This window comes from Rutidosis leptorrhynchoides, chromosome 6 (genome assembly GCF_046630445.1).
Source record: "Rutidosis leptorrhynchoides isolate AG116_Rl617_1_P2 chromosome 6, CSIRO_AGI_Rlap_v1, whole genome shotgun sequence".
In the NCBI taxonomy this organism is placed as follows: Eukaryota; Viridiplantae; Streptophyta; class Magnoliopsida; order Asterales; family Asteraceae; genus Rutidosis; species Rutidosis leptorrhynchoides.
In genome coordinates this window covers 31,832,358-31,852,980 of record NC_092338.1, presented here as the reverse complement: position 1 = coordinate 31,852,980, position 20,623 = coordinate 31,832,358, and the positions used below count along the sequence as shown (strand labels likewise).

At 34.1% G+C, this 20,623-nt stretch overlaps 4 protein-coding genes across 4 annotated transcripts; 2 read left to right on the top strand and 2 right to left on the bottom strand.

Annotated features, from left to right (window-relative positions):
- The first annotated feature begins 1,898 nt into the window (after positions 1–1,898).
- On the top strand, positions 1,899–4,252 carry LOC139851538 (scarecrow-like protein 21). The gene is made up of 2 exons (XM_071840621.1): positions 1,899–2,023; positions 2,562–4,252. The coding sequence occupies exon 2, from the start codon at positions 2,620–2,622 to the stop codon at positions 4,138–4,140; it is 1,521 nt and encodes a 506-aa protein (XP_071696722.1). The 5' UTR covers positions 1,899–2,023; positions 2,562–2,619; the 3' UTR covers positions 4,141–4,252.
- Positions 4,253–8,667: 4,415 nt separating this feature from the next.
- On the top strand, positions 8,668–11,424 carry LOC139853036 (probable serine/threonine-protein kinase WNK11). The gene is made up of 2 exons (XM_071842403.1): positions 8,668–9,213; positions 10,747–11,424. Exons 1-2 carry the CDS (start codon positions 8,698–8,700, stop codon positions 11,122–11,124), a joined length of 894 nt encoding a protein of 297 aa, XP_071698504.1. The 5' UTR covers positions 8,668–8,697; the 3' UTR covers positions 11,125–11,424.
- A 1,158-nt stretch (positions 11,425–12,582) lies between these two features.
- Positions 12,583–13,884, bottom strand: LOC139853531 (beta-1,2-xylosyltransferase-like). Its single transcript, XM_071842922.1, has 3 exons — positions 13,771–13,884; positions 13,490–13,651; positions 12,583–13,044 (listed from the first exon to the last, which is right to left on the bottom strand). Exons 1-3 carry the CDS (start codon positions 13,882–13,884, stop codon positions 12,583–12,585), a joined length of 738 nt encoding a protein of 245 aa, XP_071699023.1.
- Positions 13,885–14,454: 570 nt separating this feature from the next.
- LOC139851505 (glycerophosphodiester phosphodiesterase GDPDL3-like) lies at positions 14,455–20,201 on the bottom strand. Its single transcript, XM_071840579.1, has 8 exons — positions 19,947–20,201; positions 18,988–19,281; positions 17,719–18,333; positions 17,587–17,622; positions 17,214–17,498; positions 16,104–16,246; positions 15,104–15,590; positions 14,455–14,988 (listed from the first exon to the last, which is right to left on the bottom strand). The coding sequence occupies exons 1-8, from the start codon at positions 20,047–20,049 to the stop codon at positions 14,687–14,689; spliced, it is 2,265 nt and encodes a 754-aa protein (XP_071696680.1). The 5' UTR covers positions 20,050–20,201; the 3' UTR covers positions 14,455–14,686.
- Positions 20,202–20,623: the final 422 nt, after the last annotated feature.

The window sequence follows — 20,623 nt, the reverse complement described above, 5'->3', positions numbered from 1 at the left end:
AAACAGAAACATGCATCCAAAAAGTGTTGGTAAATCGAGTGATCAATAGGTGAGGAAAGAGTTTGACAAACACCAGATTGAGTCAACACAAGTCAAACCTGTCTAAGGTCTTAAACGTGGTACGAGAGTATCTACGAATATAAAAATGTTTGTTAGGGGACAAGAATATTTGTATAATTTGTTCGGGTAAGCCTCAGACCGTGTGGACTGCCATAACCCATAACATGCTCACGTGCACAATTTATTTTGTGTCTAACATGCACCACCCAATTACCCACCTCACGAGCTCATGATATTCTTGTTCCTTCCACACATGACTAACTATTTTTTCATGATTGTATGTAAGTTGTTGATAAAAGATATTAATTCTATTATTATTCAGTTTAATTCAGATATAGATATTTAGATTTAGATTAAGCTAGTTACAAGAAAATACCATTCATAATTTCCAACATCCACATCAACCAGTTGGACTTGACACAAATACTGTGTAATTTATGGCTTCCGTATAGGGTAGTGATATATCCAAATGCATTTTTGATAAATCCAACTAAAAGTACTTAAATACCCTTAAATGATAACTACACAGATTTTGATATTAGAATTTTTCTAAGAGTATTTTGGGAAGAAAGCACCAAATATATGTGGATCTATCAAAATTGAATTTGGATATATCATCTCCGGTCTTTTGTATAAGTAAGGACCATATATGTATCTTATTTGGAAATTTCATCCTAGTTTTGGATTGGTTTGCCTATGGACAAATTTGACTACAAGGAACTAATATTGACACAACAACCATTTTTTGACTTGGACTTTTTACACGCAATTCAGTTTGATGTTTTTATAAAAATCAATAATGTTTTAGTTTGACTTTAACTACATCACAATTTTCCTACATGTCGAACTCGCCTTTCGTTTTCAGTGGTACCAAATAAGGAGTGATATTTATACAGAGTACAAAATGAACATCATATAATTTCATTTTTCATTTTTAGTTAAAAAATACTACGAGTAAAATTTGTCATTAAAGCGTCAAACAAGTTTCTCACATTTGTACGAGACTTGAGATATATGGTTGACAAAATCCGTAAAAGTTTCGTAAATCTCGTTAGAACATTTGACAATATATAAAATGTGTGTGTGAAACTCATAAGACTTATCCCATCGTAGCGTTAAATCCATTCCGTCAGATGAGTTGGCATGATTTGGCATCATGTGACGGAACTAACGCCGGTTAACCTGGTGTCAGTTTGTGACTCACAGTAGTGTGATTTGAATTTTTTTTGACGAAAGTGTATTTGCATGTGACATTTTTCTTATCCAATCACAATTCAACACATTTTATATTTATTATTTGATTTGTTTTTTTTTCACTTAATTTTCAATCAGATTTTACTATATCACCTTATCAATATATGACACAAAAATTTGACCTTTAGAATTAATGAAAGTCAAATACAGTCACAATCAAAAACTCTTTTTTTCATTAAAAAGTGCATAATTCGACTCTAACATCACAGTCAGGGTTAGAAATAGTCTAAAATATCAACTAAACCGATCTACATTAACTTGTTAATTATGGTTGAATACTTTTGCGTAATGGTTGATATATATATATTAGTAGAAACGTGTTTTTAGATGCGAGTGGTTAGACTTGAATTATCAGACCACATGCTTTATCATCTGGTGAAGTGCAGTAAACCAGCAGAATCAGACAATGTCATAGAAACTTCCAACTAATTGTACTTGAATAACCTTACACTTTTTTTTTTTTTTTTTTTAGACAAAAAAATAACGAAAACTTTAATTACAAACACCGCGTCATTCATTCTTTCTTTCTTTCTTCCCAACAGCTTTATAAAATAAAGCAACTACCTGTTTCTTCTTTATATATATATATATATATCTATACTATATATCTATATATCAGTACTCTATACTACAGAGGACTTCATTACATCTACTGCTTCACGACCGTACAGCTCAACTCTGATAATTTTGACAACAAGAAACTAAAAAGGTACCAACTTTCTTATTTACTCCGTATTTCAATTCTAATTCAAGATTTGATATTTAAATCTTAAACATGTTACTATAATTTAGGGGGACCAATATTAGGGTTTCTTTATTTGAAAGATTTTGGTTTCAAGAACCAAGATTTGTTTCTAATTTAGGGGTTATTCTTCTTATATGTGAATTTTCTAATTAGGGTTTGGTCTTTACCTTTTAGTCTGATTTTGATTGATGGTTCTGCAACGATATACTGTATTTACTTCTACCAAATCAACCGTGTTAGCTTATTTTATAATATGAGGTTACAAGTTCATTATGTTAAAAATGTCTTTAAGCACCTAGATTTTGATTTCGTAGAAACAGCTTAGTTGGCCCAAAATAGCTCTTAACCCATAAGCTATTTACTTATTTTGGTATGCAAAAGTGATTTTTGCAGTAAGATTAGAGTATCACAATAAGCTAAAAATATGTGTAAATGAGTCGACTTAAACACCCCTAATCATTGTTATGTTAGGCAATGACTTACATAGTCATCTTGTATGCAGTTAGCTGAATCAATCAACTTATGATGATAAGCTGAAATCTGAAACTAGTCTTAATATCATGGAGACAACTAAGCAAACCTATTACTGGCAGAAACAGCAACAGCAGCACATGGATCAGAATTCATTCTTTGAAGATGTAAACCCGTTTGATGTTCAGACGCCCGATCTCGCTACCAATTCATCATCTTTTACGGCCAGTTTTTCATCAAATGGCAGCCCTTCATCACTACAAGATTCTCACTCCTTTCAACCTGATGATACTTACACCTCTCACGTACATGTACCGCCCGGTTTCGAAGACAATAATGATGATGATGAGTTGTTGCTCATGATGAGTGAACTAGAGACTATACTGGGAAATCAAGATCCGTTTTTTAATGTTTCTTCTTGGGAAACTAATCAAAATATTAACTCGGGTGACGATGAATGTCGAAAAATGGAAGACTTTATTGCTAGAGGTGACTTAAAACAAGGTCTTTTTGCTTGTGCTAAAGCAGTTGCAGAGAAGAACACAATAACAGCCGAACAGCTTATCTCGATGTTACGGCCTTTGGTGTCGGTTTCTGGTGAGCCCACACAAAGATTAGCAGCTTACATGTTGGAATCGCTCGTGTCCCGATTACACGGCTCGGGTAACGCGATCTACAAATCGTTAAAGTGCAAAGAACCAACGGGTCGTGAACTCTTCTCTTATATGATGTTACTATATGAAGCATGTCCGTATTTCAAGTTCGGTTATTTATCTGCAAACGGAGCGATAGCCGAAGCCACCAAGAACGAAGATAGTATTCATATAATTGATTTTCAGATTGCGCAGGGTGGTCAATGGGTGACCCTTATCCAGGCTCTAGCGGGTCGACCCGGTGGCCCACCAAAGTTAAAAATAACCGGTATTGATGATTCTAGGAACGCGTTCGCTAGGGGTGGTGGACTGAACATCGTTGGTCAAAGACTTGCAAAACTTGCAGAATCGGTTAAAGTACCGTTTGAGTTTCATGGTGTGCCGGTTTCTGGTTCGGATATCGAGATTCATCATCTTAGGGTTCAACCAGGGGAGGCTTTGGCTGTTAATTGTGCGTTAGTGTTGCACCATTTACATGATGAAACTGTGAATGTTCATAATCATAGGGACCGATTGATAAGGTTAATCAAGAGTTTGTCTCCTAAAGTTGTGACTCTTGTTGAACAGGAAGCTGATGTGAATACGACAAACTTTTTTTCCAGATTTAAAGAGGTGTTTAGCTACTACTCGGCCATGTTTGAATCAATTGATGCTACTTTACCAAGGGATCATAACGAGCGAATCAACGTAGAACAACATTGTCTTGCTGGTGAAATAGTTAATATATTGGCGTGTGAGGGGACCGATAGGGAGGAGAGACACGAGCTTTTCGGGACGTGGAAATCACGTTTTACGAAGGCGGGGTTTACTCCGTTTCCGTTGAGCTCGTATGTGAATGCGACGATTAAGACGTTGCTTGAAAATTACTGTGACAAGTATAGTCTTGAAGAACGAGATGGGGCTCTGTTTCTTGGATGGATGAATCGAAATTTGGTGTCGTCGTGTGCATGGATGTGATGTGAACCAACTTTTTAAGTTTTAGATAGGAATAGTAGTACTGTCTGGAATTAGTATTCTAAATGTTGTTTACTTTGTAACTTTGTGTAATATCACTGTCAAATTTATTTTATCATTATGTGGTAAGGTAATAAAGCCTCATTTCTTGCAATAATGTAACGGCTCAGGTTGTTACATGTTGAACAATTAAATCATGTATACCTGAAGAAAATGCCAGAAGAATACAGTTTAGTAGTCTATATTATTATGTTTGGTTGAAACTATGTCTATAAAACAAAGTAAACGTAGGCACCCTTTTGGTCTTAAAATGTATCATGGTATAATACTGGCTAGAGTTGCTATTGACTAAAACCAGACACATTGTGTTGACCTGTATTGTAGTTTCAATATACCGGAGGCCTTATTTTTAAAAGGTTAAAAATTCGGGTTATTCGATCAGTGGCGCTTTCAAGATTAGATTTCAATGGGGTCCCGATTTTTTTTATTAGTACTGTTTATATTTGAATGTTATTTTTGTGGTTGTTTATCTTCAAAAACACTACAAATCGAAAAATATATGCGGTCCGAGTGGTTAAATTTAGTGGTGTATCGTGACCCACGGGTATTAAGCTAAATTTGCCCGTCTTCGATGTAAATTAACCCGGCTGTATTGAGTACAGACCCTCTTGCTGGTTGTTTTTGGATCCCACTTTTCACTTCATTTTTATGCATTTAGCTGTTTTGCATGAACTGAATCTACATATTTCAATGATAGTTCCACGGCAACACGATCACCATCGCTTTATCCTTTAACAGCTCGATCGAACAATGCCTATTTATATCATTTTTATTTGTAGACAATAACAAAGCCTGCCTCCAAACAAACATACTTTTCTACATTTATCATCATAAATATCTTAAGGGGTGTAAAACCCTGCAACTGAATCCAAAACCATAGCTGCAGCATTTGGGTCCAAATTATAGCATCAAAAAGTTGGGTCAAAATTGATGCTTGATCATCTTTGTAACTCTGAAACATCCAAATTCAAGCAGTAGTAGAAAAATGATTCATAAAGGTGTTGTCTTTTGACATGGGTTGATTTTGGGCCACTTAAAGTTTTCCATGAAAATATTTGCTTGCCGAAAACTACAACCATGACTATATACAACTACTTTATATACGTTAATGACAGTTCAAAAGATAATCGTTAGAAAATTGTGTTACTATAAAATTGACATTTTATTTATATAATTCTAGTGCACTATTTTGAGTTTCAAAAGACATGAAAATAACATTAAAGGCAATTTTTAGTGTGTCGTCATCTAGCTTCTCCGTCTAGAAAAGCATTTGTAAACATAAAGCATGGGGCCCAACGTTTTGCGTAAGCCCTGAAGGCTTCTTTTTACGCTTAAGTCCTAAAAAGAACACGTGAGCAGCACACATGCCACGTCTGCGTAAAGCACAATGTCGGTTACGCATTTTTCGCATAAATCAATCAATGCCAGCATGACACGTGTCTCCGAACATTACGCATCACTCATGCCTATAAATAGGCCACATGGGCCATCACTTTTACTTACTTGGACTGATGACAGAGATCCCACTTTCTCTCTCACACAGTACTTTCTCTCTCACAGATTTCGTAGCACTCATGCCTATAAAATAGGCCACATGAGCCATCACTTTTTACTTACTTGAACTGATGGCAGAGACCCCACTTTCTCTCACACACAGTATTTTCTCACTCTAGAACTTGAAGATTAGCCGCAGTGCGCCGAATGAGCCGATTCTCAGTTTGGCTCCGAACAATTGATAAAGCCACCCCACGGTACTAGACCGTGATCCAGGTCGGCAGTGAATTATCTCGAAAGTAAACATCAATCAGCAATTCACCCCATCTCAGTATGTAGTTCTAGTATTGTACTGATACTTATTAGTCGCTAGAAATTGGTATCATTAGGAGTTTTTTTGGACTAGAGAGTAATTTATTTTGATGTAGATATGGTGGCAATGATATTAAGTGAGAATATCATTGATTCGAATCTTAATTTGTACTGGAGTTGCCTGGCTGCCATTGATTAGGGTTGTTTCTTTTTTATTAATCAAAATAAAATGGACTTTATAAAAATTCCTCAAATAACCCAACTGCATTCAAAATGCTTAGTTGCAGCTGATGTCACATTCTTTTACAAGTTCCTTTTTCGTAGTAATATTCTTGTGCCTAAAATTCCAAAATGAAAGCTAACGTACAAGTAAGAATAATAACAATCTTATTCGTATGCCATACAAAGCATAGAACTAGAAGCATATACAAAACGTGTTTAAGTTGATATTTAGTTGATAAATTCTCTATGAAAATGAAAATTTTGAGTTATATAGTTTTATACAATTTCTTATTATGCACAACAAAATTTTAATATTTATATATTTTTTTTTTTTGAAAGGCAAGCTTGCATCAGTCCGGACCGAAGCCTAGTCATCATTTGCACACACACACGCGCTTTCGGGCAGGAAACCCGAACCACACTCTGAGGATCCGACCCTTAAACCTTCCCGAGGGGCAGGCGGGCCGGACCTTAGTCCCGGAGCGGGTCGGTAAAACCTTCCCTTTGGGCCACCTTCAAGGAATATATTTCAATTCCTAGAGCGGGTGACGAGGTTCGAACCCGAGACCTCTAGCCCTGCGAGTACACAAGTGTAACCGCGGTACCGCTGGACCGAAGATCCGTTGGTTAATATTTATATTTTAATACGTGTTATCAACTTATATAAGTTTTCAAAACACGGAAGATATTAAAAAGAAGATGAAAATTGAAGACGCTTTGCACCTGAATAGAACTAATGCAGATAAAAAAAAATGGGTCCTGGTTTTCGAAAGAAAAAAATCTTTTTTTTTTAACGGCTGAATTTATTAAAAAAAACTAGCAATGAGCTAGAAAAAATACAAAAGTTTACAAAGGATTACATAGCCAACTATTTCAAAGAGGAGCAAATTTACTCCTACATTTTACCCAAGAATAATAAAACAATCTAACAAGATCAAAAAGGTTTTATTTTCTAATACGATTCGAGGCAAAAAGAATACCATAACCACCAAAGAGTCGCTGAGAAGATACATAAGATTCTGATACTTGTCGTGTTGTGATGAGAACGCGAAATGATCCAAGTGAAAAAGTCTTCCTTGTTGGAGAAAATAGGACACTGAAGGTCGACCCAATTGCGAATACGAGTCCAAAGGGGAGCTGCGACGCTACAAGATAAGAAAGTATGATCACGAGTCTCGAATCCATTACCACAAATAAGGCAAACAATAGAAACAAGATCAAGTCCACGAGCAGATAAGTTGAACCGTGATGGCAATCTATCCAAGTGTAACCTCCACATGAATACATTAACCTTAGTTGGGATAAACTTAAACCAACAGGAGGCATGACCACTCGATGGCAAGTAAATCTTAACTAATGAGTTATTAATAATTCATAATTCATACGGAGTAATTAATAAAAAATAAAAAAGGAAGAAAATGCAAATTCACGAAAATACAAGAAAAAAAAAAAACATAACAAAACAAAATATTGTTGCTACTTTGCTTCAATTGTTTTTATTTTAAATTGTTGCTTAAAAAAAAAAAAAAAAAAAAAAAAGCCAAACGGCCACCAACCCGGTTGAAAATTGACTCCTGACCATGGTTAGAAGTTATAGGTTTCAACAAACCCCGGCCCTCACAAAGTCACAATGAATACTTTGTAATTCTTTTGATTTATTAAGTATTACGATACGATACGAAGTGTTTTATATTTTTATTTTTCATACTAAAAATTTAATTTATTTATTGGTTATTTTTAACGGCTCTAGTTATTAGTAGACAACAAGCGTCGATTTATTTGCGACTTTATTGACTCTTAGAGCCTAAATTAAATTTCAGGCAGAATTTAAAACTCATGGAAATTTGATTTTACCATTTTCATGGCGTCTCAATTTTATTTTTAATTTAATCTTATTTTTTTTTTAAAAAATTTCCTACTTATTGGCCGGAGGTCCACTCGGAAGCAATCTCTCTATCTTTCGAATAGAGAGAGGGATGACTTTCTCTACTTTTGAGTGGAGAAATGACTTGTCTTTATTTTCGGATAGGGGAAGGATTGTCTACATCTCACCTCCCTCATACATCACTTATGTAGTATTGGGTTTTGTTGTTGTTGTTGTGATTGGTTATTTTTATTTTTTAACAAACCCTTTCTCGTTCCTACCTTCGTTCCTCTACATTCTTTAACTTCACACCTTCTCCCATTTGGCAATCGCCGTCATTATTAATTTCATCCATCCACAATCATCATCATTTTTTTTTTATGTTTTTATCATCATATAAAATATAAAATATAAAATATATAAATATAAATACGAAACATGTTATCCACTTTTTGATTTATGCTACTTCTCTGTTGTTTCAAAAACAAAAAGTTACATGGTACTTCGTCTCTTCCCCCTTGTATATATATCTTCTTCTTTCTATTCTAATTCTATATTCTACACGTATATATGTTTTTTTTTTGCACTAATAAATATATTCGTGTTAGATGCCGGCAATGGAATATTCATTTTCGACATCCGATCATAGCTCGAACACGGAGCCGTTTATCGAGCTAGACCCAACAGGCAGGTACGGTCGCTACCACGAGCTACTCGGTTCAGGCGCAGTAAAAAAAGTATACCGAGCTTTCGATCAAGAAGAAGGCATTGAAGTCGCATGGAATCAAGTGAAATTACGAAACTTTATCGACGATGAATTCATGATCAAACGGTTATATTCAGAGATCAGTTTATTAACTACTTTGAACAATAAACACATCATTACGTTGTATGGTGAATGGAGAGATACACAACGAAATACGTTGAATTTTATTACAGAAGTTTGTACATCTGGTAATTTAAGAGATTACAGAAGGAAACATAGGCATATTTCGATGCAGGCGATTAAGAAATGGTGTGTGCAAATATTGAAAGGATTAAATTATTTACATACACATGAACCTTGTATTATTCATAGAGATCTAAATTGTAGTAATATCTTCATCAACGGCAATATTGGACAGGTATAGTTTCATCATCTTTTTTATTTCATTGTTAATTTCCTTTTTTTTTTTTTTATTAAGTCCACTTTGCTTTTCTTCAAAGTAATACTCCGTAATAATTAATCTAGTAGTGCTTAATACGATCATTACCATTTCACTTTGTGAATCGTTGAATCTTATTTTCTTTTTCTTTTTATCCTTTTTAATATTATTTCTTTATTTTGATTTTGAAAAAAAGAAATAATATGCTGTGCTAGCTGTTGTGTTTGATGACCTATTCACATTATCAATTTGACCATAGAATAGTACTTGCTGTTTAAATATAATTGATATATCATGATCACATTAAAGATTTTGTACCCGGATTTTAGGGAAGACTTAATGTTGTCTCTCTTAAAATAGAATAGGAGAAAATGCGTGTTAATGTTATATATATGTTAGAGATTTAGATTGGTCTTTAATTTAAATTAAGATTATGTTAATGTTACTCTTAATGAAGACGTACTTTAAGAGTTATCATTAATTTTCGTGTTTGGGTGAAGTTTAAAATGAACTAATTTTTGATAAATTCATCAAAATTTCATGGACATTTATTTTTTAATGGTCTTGGTATAAGTATTGATGAATAGAGTTATCTTTTCTATGACATTAGACTTAATTTAGTTATGTTATCTTTTCTATACAGTTCTAGTCTAGTCTAGACGTCTAGTCGTCTTGTTTCATTCCCGCCGAGTCGAGATATCAGTAGACATGATGTAGAGAGTCATGCCCTCTCGAATGGAGACTAATTTTTGAAGAACCTCAGGCCGAACAAAATGCTTTAAACATCAAATCAAAATATAAATGATAAATAAATAAATAAATAAATAAATAGGGCAGTAATAATTCTAATAAAAAAAGTTAGAAGGTAAGGAGAAATATATAATTGGGATAATTATATTTCATAAGAGATATACTATATATGTTTGTCAAACTAGTTGATAGTTTGTAGCTGATAACTGGTAGCTTGTAGTTGTTATCTGTTAGTTTGTAGCTGCTAATTATTATTGGAGGATTTATGTCTCCTCGGGACTACCAATAACTTAGGTTGTTGAAGTAGCTGATTGCTGGTAATTGTTAGTTTTTTATGCGTATTTAGCTGTTTGACAGAGTAGCTGAAACTGTTAAAATAAAGAGTAAAATGAGAAAGAGTTAGAAGTTTTTTCTCAAACGCAAGTCCTAGTAGTTTTTTAGCTTTTTCTCTCCGTCTAAAATTTTTAAGATCTTTTACTCAAACGAATCTTATTATTAGATACAATCATTTTCATAAAAACTAGATACTAAAATCTCTTAAAAATTCCAAAAAAACTACCATCCAAACATACCCATAATATAAATAAATATGCATTTACAACATGATGGTATAAAAGAATAAACTTCATGATCACCCGTAATGAAAAAGACCACTTAAATAAATTAGAAAATCTAGTCATTTTCATGCAGGCTGATATAGGATTAACGATTCATGTGCTTCTAAAATATTAATTTGTTTATTTATTGGTTGATGCTCATTAGGTAAAGATTGGTGATCTGGGCATGGCTGCAATAGTTGGTACCGATCATATAGCACATTCAATACTCGGTACACCTGAATTCATGGCACCCGAACTGTACGATGAGGATTATACAGAGCTAGTTGATATATATTCATTCGGCTTGTGTTTGCTGGAGATGGTGACTCTTGAATTACCATACAGCGAATGTAATAATGTTGCTCGAATCTACAAAAAGGTGACTTCTGGACTTAGACCAGAAGCCATGAATAAGGTTAAAGACGTTGAGGTCAAGACATTTATCGAAAAATGCTTAGCCCAACCGAGGGCTAGGCCGTCTGCTGCCGACCTCTTAAAAGATCCATTCTTTGATGGTATTTCTGATGATGACGAAATTTAAAACCGATTTGGGTCAACTGTCATATATAATAATATGGCATGGTGAAACTTAATTTTTTTTTTTTTTTTCTTATGGCTTTTTATGATGTGCTGTTTATTTGGTGACGTTGTGATTGAATTGTTTATTTTTGCAAGTTTATTAAGTTTGTTAGGGGCCATTTAATAGGACTATATGGGTTTTATTGGGGAAATTGCTTGCTGGTGGAATCAACATATGTAGTACATAATTTGGATTGTTTTTGACGATATTATGTTAGTAATATGTTATTCTTTTAGGGAGTATAAAATGTATAAGATATACTTTCTCCGTCCTATAATATCCAAAAATAATTGTTCACTTATTTCACTCTCATTTATTTACTCTCAAATCTCAATCATTCATTTCTTAAAAATTTCAGTTAAACTTATTTTGAATTTAAAGGGTAAAATTTACATTTTTCAACTCAAATCCAACAAATTTTTTTACAAGACATTTATGGAGGAAGTATATGTTTCAAGATTTATGAAAATTCTCTATGTATGAAACAGTTTTGGGTGATTGGTATGATATAACAATATCAATGTTTGACTTTTAAAGTACGAGTATGAGTATTTATTAACATATCTTTATTATGCACTTCTGAATTATGATGTTTTTAAAACGTGTTTGAGATGTGAACTAACCCATTCATAGCTGTAAAAATTGAAAGTCAATGACTAAAATTTGGCTCAATAAATATGAAGGCATGGATAGCAGAATCACTCTGTTAAAAAAGGAAAAGATATGGTGTTTTATTTCCACATGAATTGCTATTTTTGGAAGGTCATTTTAGTTTGTTTAAAAATAAGAAAAACATTGACGTTGGGAACTTGGGATTGAATTGTTAAATTTTAGTTCTTCAAACTTATCCTTAAACATAATTGGGGCCCTTCTTGTAGTATTTGGTACAGATATAATTCCTGCTGTTGACTGTTTGAGATCTATAAGTATGTATTGTTCCATTTAGTTTCTTGTTCCATTTGGTTTATGAAACAAATGTTGTCTTCCTCTTGCAATCAAGTGAGCAAAAGCATATTTTTAATGGATCAAAAATTGAACCTAAGAATATATCTATAATGACCAAAAACGGAGACATAAAGTGCGGTTTTACAAATATATCTGTCCATCGACCATTTACGTAGAAAGTACCTCCAACACTAAAATTAAAAAAGGTTAACCAAAAGTATGTGTAGGGGTGTTCATCGGTTCGGTTTTTTCGGTTCGGTGTATTCGGTTTTGAACTTTTTAAAAGCAAAACCGAAAACCGAACCGAAAATCGAATTCAAAGTTGGAACCGAAACCGAAACAGAAGGGCCCTAACCCAACATCATTTTTCAAGCCATTCGATAGTCATCAAACAGCTTCGACCCCCAATAAAGATTAGCCGACAGACAAACCAAGAGGTTTGACTCAGTTCACATAAGTACCTCGATCCCACTATCAGCATCCTAATCTTAAACATGTCCATGAGCTTGTCGATAACAATAGCGGGACTAGCTGTGACCCACCCAAATATAGTGGGGGATAACGTAACCCTTTCCACTTATAAATTAGTTCAAAATGAGGCTTCCCTAAACTCACTAGCAACAATCTCAAATGTTTCAGCTTATGTTGTCTAGAGTGAGTCTTGCACCATGAGCACCCACAATAACTGATGCATCTTGAATTTCTCTCACTTGTTCTTTCACAGACATACGTCCAAATTCCAAAAGTCCAAATTAACTTTGATTCATTTTGACTCGATGACCATGTTTTTAACGCGTCAAATACTTGTTGTTCATTGCTAAGCCTCGATTGAAAGGTGCCACCATGATGAGCCAAATAATTTTCACGCCGAACAAACAGAACGTTATGATTCCGAGATCCTGATTTAAACTGTGGTGGAGTACGTGTAGAGTATACCTGACAATGACAATTGAGACTCATACTCTTAAATTTGGGTCAATTAGGTCAAGCCTTTGCGTCAATTGGGTCTTGGAAAAAAAAAGTTCGGCAATGTAAACTCTAAACCTTAAAAAAAAGGTCCAGTGAGTTTCGATCCAACTTATTGGGTTCATACAAAATATATAGAAACATGTCCAACAGGTATCAATTCCTAAAGCTCGAGAAAAAGATATAGGTCTAATGGATCTTATGAATCGGTCAAACGGGTCAAGCATTAAGATTGTAATAGGTTTCATCCGTCGTACATTTATGAAGGCATTCATGGTTATATCGTTTATTATGTATATAAATTAATATTTTCTTATATATAATAAATTTAGATGATAAATAATAATAACTAAAATAATTTCTTTTTACCCATTAGACCCATGAGTCCATGACCCGTTTCGACTCATTACCCAACCTGATCCGTTTGATCCATGACCCATTTCAACTCATAACCATTTAGCCTAGTTAGCCAAACCGACCCAACCTGTTTGCCTGGTATAGTGTAGACAAAAAAAAACTGCAGTCGTATCATCTCCACGAACTCTGAGATTCTTGTCGTCTTCTTGTCATTGGGGTTCTGCCATAAATCATGGGCTCAAACCGTAAGGGGAAAGAATAGCAGCTCGTATTTCATTTTAGTATTCGAAAAAACAAACTTATATACTCGTAAAAGGTTTCATTCAAGAATAAAAGAACCCAACAACGATACAAAGAAGGGCCAACTGAACCAAACAAAGCAAAAAGCTTTAATAGTATGATTTGAATTTGCAATTTAAACCCTACCAATTTCCTTTTCATCCTACCTGTCATCATCACATAATGTGTGCTTCCATTACTCTAATTTTGATCTTGAACCTCAAGATAGGTTTCTACGACATTCGTTGTTCCATAAAACAAACGACACGCTTTAATTTAACGTAACAAACACGTTACCTTTGTAATACTGAGTATCAAAATCGTTATTATCCTTATCATTATTGTTGAAGTTTTCTTCTTTTTTGTAGATGTTTATCAAGGATGTGACCTCTTGATATAATCTTTTTCCTATATGTTAAAATGAGCTGTGTACCACCATTAAAGATAGAAAAATAAGAAAGAATATATATCAAACATATGATCCAAATCTTAATCCTTTTTGGACCATACTTGAAAGGTGCGTACAAGCACTACTTGCCAATTGCCAGGAAAAGTTAGAAAAAGACTTGGTAGCACCACCTTGTTAATTTAAGTATACGGTGGAATACACTCAGCAGTCAAATTAGGTAAGCTAACACAGCAATATCAATGTCCAAAAAAGGTTAGAGCTCATTTCATTGCTGCATTTGGGTAACTGACAGTTCGTTGCGAACAAACAGTATAAGTTTGATTCGCAGAGTAACATATAAAGAAAGAATCAAATACTTATTTAATCAAGATACAACGAATTCACAAATATATGTTCCTCATAATCCATGTTCAGTATGTTCAAATGACATATAACAAATTAAATTAATACTTACAATATCAAAACAAAATTAAATAATCCCAATGACGAAGTAGTCCTAAACTAGCTGTGGACTCATTACACATACACAAGGGGTATAAAATCAAAACGATGGTGTATTTAATCAAATCAAAACATCAATACAATTGTTGCAACAATAGCCACATGAGAAAACAGAATGCTCACGGCAGATTTAGGTGGTTGACTACTTGGTGGGGCCTGGGGTGGTGGTGCTGACCCACTAGAAGGCGGTGATGGTTTATTCCCCTTTGGAGGTAAGGGTCCTTGTGCCACGTCAGCTTCGGTTAACACGGGGTTAGGAGCCTCAGCTGGTGGCATCAAAGTGGGTGCCATAAGCTGGAATAGTTGACCAGGTGGTGCTGGAAACATGTATGATGGTGGTGAAGTCTTGCCACCTAAACAAGGGCTCCCTAAATTCCACATAGACAAATTTAAAAAGTTAGTAACAGAAAGAACAATCGTTTGACTTTAAAAGTCAAAGATTAGACTTTTGAAGTCAAAGTGTAAGTAAATAAATAAACTTACTTCTGTAACTGGCAGCAGTAGCTGGATAACTTGTAATAACACCATCAACATCAGCTCCATTAACATACGAGTTAACTTCAACATACGGATCTGAAAAAAAGTCCCAAGGTTGTGAAGCGTACTCGTTGTTGAAGAACTGGACGTAAACTGTGAGCTTAAAAGCATGAAGCTTTGCGACAACATCAGTTTGATCAACAAGAAATCCGCTGTCTTTCGGGAACACAGATTCCTTCCCAATGATTACGGAATTTGCGAAATTACTGATATCTGTAATTGATGAATTAACGGCATCACGTATATTCTCATCAAGTTCATAAACAAGTTCATGCCTGTTGCTTCTTGCTTTGAATACTCGTAAAACGGCACTATCGGATGACTGGATCAAGATTTTTTTGTTCTTCTGGTTGTATATTCTAGAACTATTCAAAGCATCCATTACTGCATCTGTTACACTCAATCCCTGATTTTCAGCTAAGTAAGCTGCGTTCTGCAAATTTAGAACGAAAGTAGTGTCACATATATTGGTTAACTTATTTATACACTGGAGTTTGTTACTTTAAAACACACCTGATGGAAAAAAAAAAAAAAAAAAAAAAAAAAAAATATATATATATATATATATATATATATATATATATATATATATATATATATCACGGATGGTCCCTGTGTGGTTTGTATCAGTAAACCCTGGTGGTCCCTGTACTTTTTTTCGTCATAGATGGTCCCTGTGATTTGCATTTTGAATCACTGATAGTCCATGTGGTGCATATCCACAGTGACCATCCTTGACAAAAAAAATGCAAACCGCGGGGACCATCTTTGACGGAAAAAAAGTACAGGGACCGCCGGTGATTTCTGATACAAACCACTGGGACCATCCGTGATATTTTGTCTAAGATAAATAAAAATAAAATGTGAAGGCAACATGTGGTAATTTTTGGACGGGTGTGCAACAGCTTTTTAAATCTAAACGATGTATTGAAGGTCACCGACTCACCTTAATGTTGATCAAGACACCAGAAACTGAAGTGGTGTTACTTGCAATGTCCAAAAAATCAGATAGTTTCACAAATTTCCCAGCATTCATGGATCTCGGATTTCTCGGTAAAGAATAATTCGTATATGGCGTGTATATTACAGCTAAAACATAAAAAAATACATAAGTTATGTAAGAAAACGGGCAATTATATATATATATATATATATATATATATATATATATATATATATATATATATATATATATATATATATATATATATATATATATATATATATATAGGGGCAGGATCAATGGAGAAGCAACCAATCGGGGGAAGCAAAAAAAAAAAAAAATTCGTTTTTTTTGGAATTTTTTTTTTCCGGCATCAAGATCACACGAAAATATGAACATTTAGAAAAGACACTTCGTGATGAATGTTATTATTTAGGCGGGAAAACGATCGACAAAAATAACATTCAAGATAATATTGTTCGTAAAGAATGTGAACGTTTTTTTTTTCATGTTTTGTGAAGTAAAATTTAGCCCGATTTAGAGTTTAGGGTTTAGGGTTTGGTGTTTTGGGTTTATTCCATAAACCCAAAACACCAAACCCTAAACCCTAAACCCTAAACTCTAAACCGTTCGTGTTAAAAACTCAATCTAAATCCTAAATCTAAACCCTAAATCCAAGCCCTGAACCCTAATTTCTAAACCCTAATATCTAAACCCTATAAACCCTAATATCTAAACCCCAATAGCTAAAACCTCAACATACGCTTGAAAAACACGATAATTGTTATATATTACTTCTTCGAGCGTTTTTCCGCCAAAATAAAAACATTTATCACAAAGTGTCTTTATTAAATGTTCATATTTTCATCTCATCTATAATGTTCGTGAACAAAATTTTTTCAAAAAACGAAAAAAAAAAAAAAAAAAAAAGTTTTTGCTTCTCCCGTTTCCCCCCGATTGGTTACTTCTCTCTTGATTCTACCACTATATATATATATATATATATATATATATATATATATATATATATATATATATATATATATATATATATATATATATATATATATATATATATATTCACGAAAGGAGTGAGTAGACTAGAATAGTTACGTTTCAAGCTTTGAATCTGGTCCCACGTGAGACTGAAGGTAAAGATTCCGAGACCACTTTGAAACGGAACGGTTGGTGTTGTAAGGTTGGCAAAATCTGACTGGGCAACCGACGTTCTATCAAGAAGATTTATAGAACCTAAACAAAAAGGTATTCCATCGGTTGTTATTTGAACAGGACAATCGATAATATCTGCACCATCTGAAACCGCTTTTTGATATGCCAAATCAGTACATCCTGGTAAATCGCCACTTGCTCCTTCGTATGATATAATCAACGGTTTTACTGTATCAACCAACAAAAATGAGATAAACAATGATAAACGTTATGTTATCAACTTGCTACAAGAATTATAATATCAAAAAGTATATACCTTGAGTTTTATTTTTATCCAAGTGAGATAAGCAATCTGCAGGTATAAAAAACAATAATAATAATAATATTAATTATTAATTAATATTTTTTTTAAAAGGGTTATGAAAAAGGGTTGCTTGTACAAACTTACCGAAAGCTGCAGAGGGGGTTATTGGGCTATCAGAAAGAACACCATCAACTGAAAACAGGCCATTATCGACATAATTAAGATACTCTTTCACAGGGTCATAACTGTAATTATACGGGATTGGAACATCGTTCTGAAATTCGGAAGCGAAAACTTCGAGACCCTGCTTATGAGCATCGAGAACCAAAGACGTAGACGGTTGCAAATACAAGTCACTTCCAACAGGCCAAATATAATATTTCGGAACCATAATCCCGGAAGCAAACGTGGTAATAAACGTCAGATTCTTCAAAAGTGAATTATAAGTTTGGTTGGTTGACGGCTCAATTTCGTCAGGTCCTAAGAATCGGAAAACTAACTTGGTTGTTTTTGGAGTGAATCTTGTCGCGATACTTTGAAGAAAGCTCACTTCGGGTGACGATATATAGTTAATGATAACATTTTTTGAAATAGCAATAACATAATTTCTCATGCTCATATTATGTTGTGCGTAAAATGCAGCGTTCTGGATATTCAACCAATATCCTGGTGGTTTTACTTGCGTAAAAACGCTTTCTACAGTAAGAATCTCCATGGTACCATCAAAATATGGAGGTCTAGAATAGATACCCTGTGTTACTGTTACATACAATACAAAACAATGATATAATCAATGAGAAAATTAAGGTGGTGTTTGTTTTTCAGTATGTTTGCACGCCCGTAGACATTTTAATTACAGACTGTTTGTTTTTCTGAAGTCATAAGATAAAATAATGTCTTGTTCTGTCTGCAAACTCACAGACTTAGAAATATGTTTCTAAGGTGCTGTTTGTTTTTTAAGATGTTTTTGTCTAAAGATTTGCGGACCATGTCTGTAAAGAAGATGTGACCTAAAGGTATGTATGCCGAAGAGTGAAGACAATTTATTTTTACGTCTGCATAATAACTTAATCCTGTATGCAGCACTTAGAAGCATATTTCTAAGTCTGTAAGGTTGCAAACAGGATAAGACATTAGTTTGTCTTATGTCTTCAGAAAAACAGTCTGCAGTAAAAACGTAACCAGGCGCAGAGATAAGACATAATAAGCTATGCAGACTGAAAAACAAACATCACCTAAGTGTTGGAGAGATGATTAAGTTATTTTGCAGAAATGAAAACAAATTGTCTTCAATATTCAGCATACAGAACTGACATGGTCCGCAGCCAAAAACATCTTAAAAAACAAACAGCACAACTGGCCGTGATAAAAAGATGTTGGAAAAAACGATATTAACTAACTGGATTGACTTACATAAAACTTGGCCAAGGTCTTTGAGGGTGAAATCGATAGGAAAGTATCCTTGTGTAGATACTCCATTAACATCATAGGTTTTTTTGCCATCAGGAAACGCGTAAGTGATTGAAGAAGAATTATCCAATAAGAGACTAGGAAAACAGATGCCGATGTTATCTTTAGTTAATTGTACATCGCACCAAACAAGCAGATCGGGTACGCTTGTTGCTACAGCAAAATTGTAGGCATAGCTACTGGAACTAGGAAATAGTAATGAAAAACCACCATGTGCTACAACCAATGGAGGGTTTCCTGCAAGGTATTCGATTTTTCGGATCAGATTACTAAAAAACGCATATATCTATAACCTCGTAATGATATTTTAACAGTGAATTGAAAGCAATGTAAACACAAATACAGACTTTTTGACTTTATATTGGATAACATATTCATATGCCCAATTCATCAAGATCATTTTTCTATACTCAAATTAACATTTTCTACTATGTATTGGTTCGTGAATGTTTACAAAATTGATTCAAAAAAAGTGAATTCCTTCAATCAAAGGAATTTAGACCCTGAGCCAGAATCCAACGCTCTTATGGTATGATTCCAATTAAATAGAGTTTCATAGAATTATGTGAACCAAACACAACCTTAAATTACTTAACAACCCGGAAAGCTAAAGCTGATGGTGATGGTGATCATAAGTTTGATTGATTAAGAAAAATTGACCGTTAATTAAAGAAACTAAACTCACAAAAATTAAATCTTTGCACAATTTTAGAGTAATAAGTGCACTATAAATAAAATTAAAAATAAAAAAATAAAACAATTGCTTAATGTTTTGGATCGATTAACTAGACAGAATTTTTGTTATATAATGCAAAATCTCACAAAGATAGTGAACATATAAAATTGAAATGGGCATAATGATGTAAAATATATATGTATGTATGTAAGTGTAAATATAATACCACTTAATGTTTGCCATGGAGAAGTAGAAGGTGCTGATCCCTGAGCAGCAGCCAAGGAGATCAACGGTAACAAGCAAAGAAGGCGCCGGAGGGAGTTCCACATTGCCGGAAACTAGGTTCGCCGGCGGTCAATAACGGTACGTTGACTTGACTTATTCCAGTGAGGAAGTGCAAACAGAGGATAAAAAATCTGAGGGTCAGGAGTGAGGGGAACCTTTTATTTTCTTTTCTAACAAATGTTCTTTACAGACAAGTACAGAGTATAAAATGGGTGGCAAATTATTGGAAATTATTTGTGGTTTATATATAAATAAAATGATAAAATAAATTTAATAGAAAAACAATTTGGGTCGTACTATAACGCGTCGTCACGTTCTCAATTACCTAAAGCCAGCTAGGCAGCCACTTAGCCGTCTTCAAATAACCTAACCTTAATTTTTTTATTCTCTATTGCTCCGTATAATTTTTTTTTAACGGCATATTTTCGCATCGAACACTCTCATCTGCGATTCACACACTTTGCGACCCACACATACTACGTAGAAAACTCCAATGATTGACACGGGTTCCTTGGCAACTAATCGCGGGTTCCGGGTTGTTTGACAACTAATCGCGGAAAAATCCTGAAGAAAAACCTTCCTCTTATCGGAATTGAACCCGAGTTGTTTGACAACTAA

What these genes read in the sequence shown, in the direction of transcription:
- LOC139851538 (XM_071840621.1), top strand. Translation starts at nt 2,620, where the DNA reads ATGGAGACAACTAAGCAAACCTATTACTGGCAGAAACAGCAACAGCAG.
- LOC139853531 (XM_071842922.1), bottom strand. Translation starts at nt 13,884, where the DNA reads ATGACAGGTAGGATGAAAAGGAAATTGGTAGGGTTTAAATTGCAAATT. An exon ending in CTTCTTTGTATCGTTGTTGG is followed by an intron (nt 13,652 to 13,770) that starts GTTCTTTTATTC and finishes GATTTATGGCAG; the next exon opens with AACCCCAATGACAAGAAGAC. An exon ending in TCATGGATCAAACGGATCAG is followed by an intron (nt 13,045 to 13,489) that starts GTTGGGTAATGA and finishes TGTCATTGTCAG; the next exon opens with GTATACTCTACACGTACTCC.
- LOC139851505 (XM_071840579.1), bottom strand. Translation starts at nt 20,049, where the DNA reads ATGTGGAACTCCCTCCGGCGCCTTCTTTGCTTGTTACCGTTGATCTCC. An exon ending in TCCATGGCAAACATTAAGTG is followed by an intron (nt 19,282 to 19,946) that starts GTATTATATTTA and finishes AATACCTTGCAG; the next exon opens with GAAACCCTCCATTGGTTGTA. An exon ending in AGACCTTGGCCAAGTTTTAT is followed by an intron (nt 18,334 to 18,987) that starts GTAAGTCAATCC and finishes TGTATGTAACAG; the next exon opens with TAACACAGGGTATCTATTCT.
- LOC139853036 (XM_071842403.1), top strand. Translation starts at nt 8,698, where the DNA reads ATGCCGGCAATGGAATATTCATTTTCGACATCCGATCATAGCTCGAAC. An exon ending in TCAACGGCAATATTGGACAG is followed by an intron (nt 9,214 to 10,746) that starts GTATAGTTTCAT and finishes GATGCTCATTAG; the next exon opens with GTAAAGATTGGTGATCTGGG.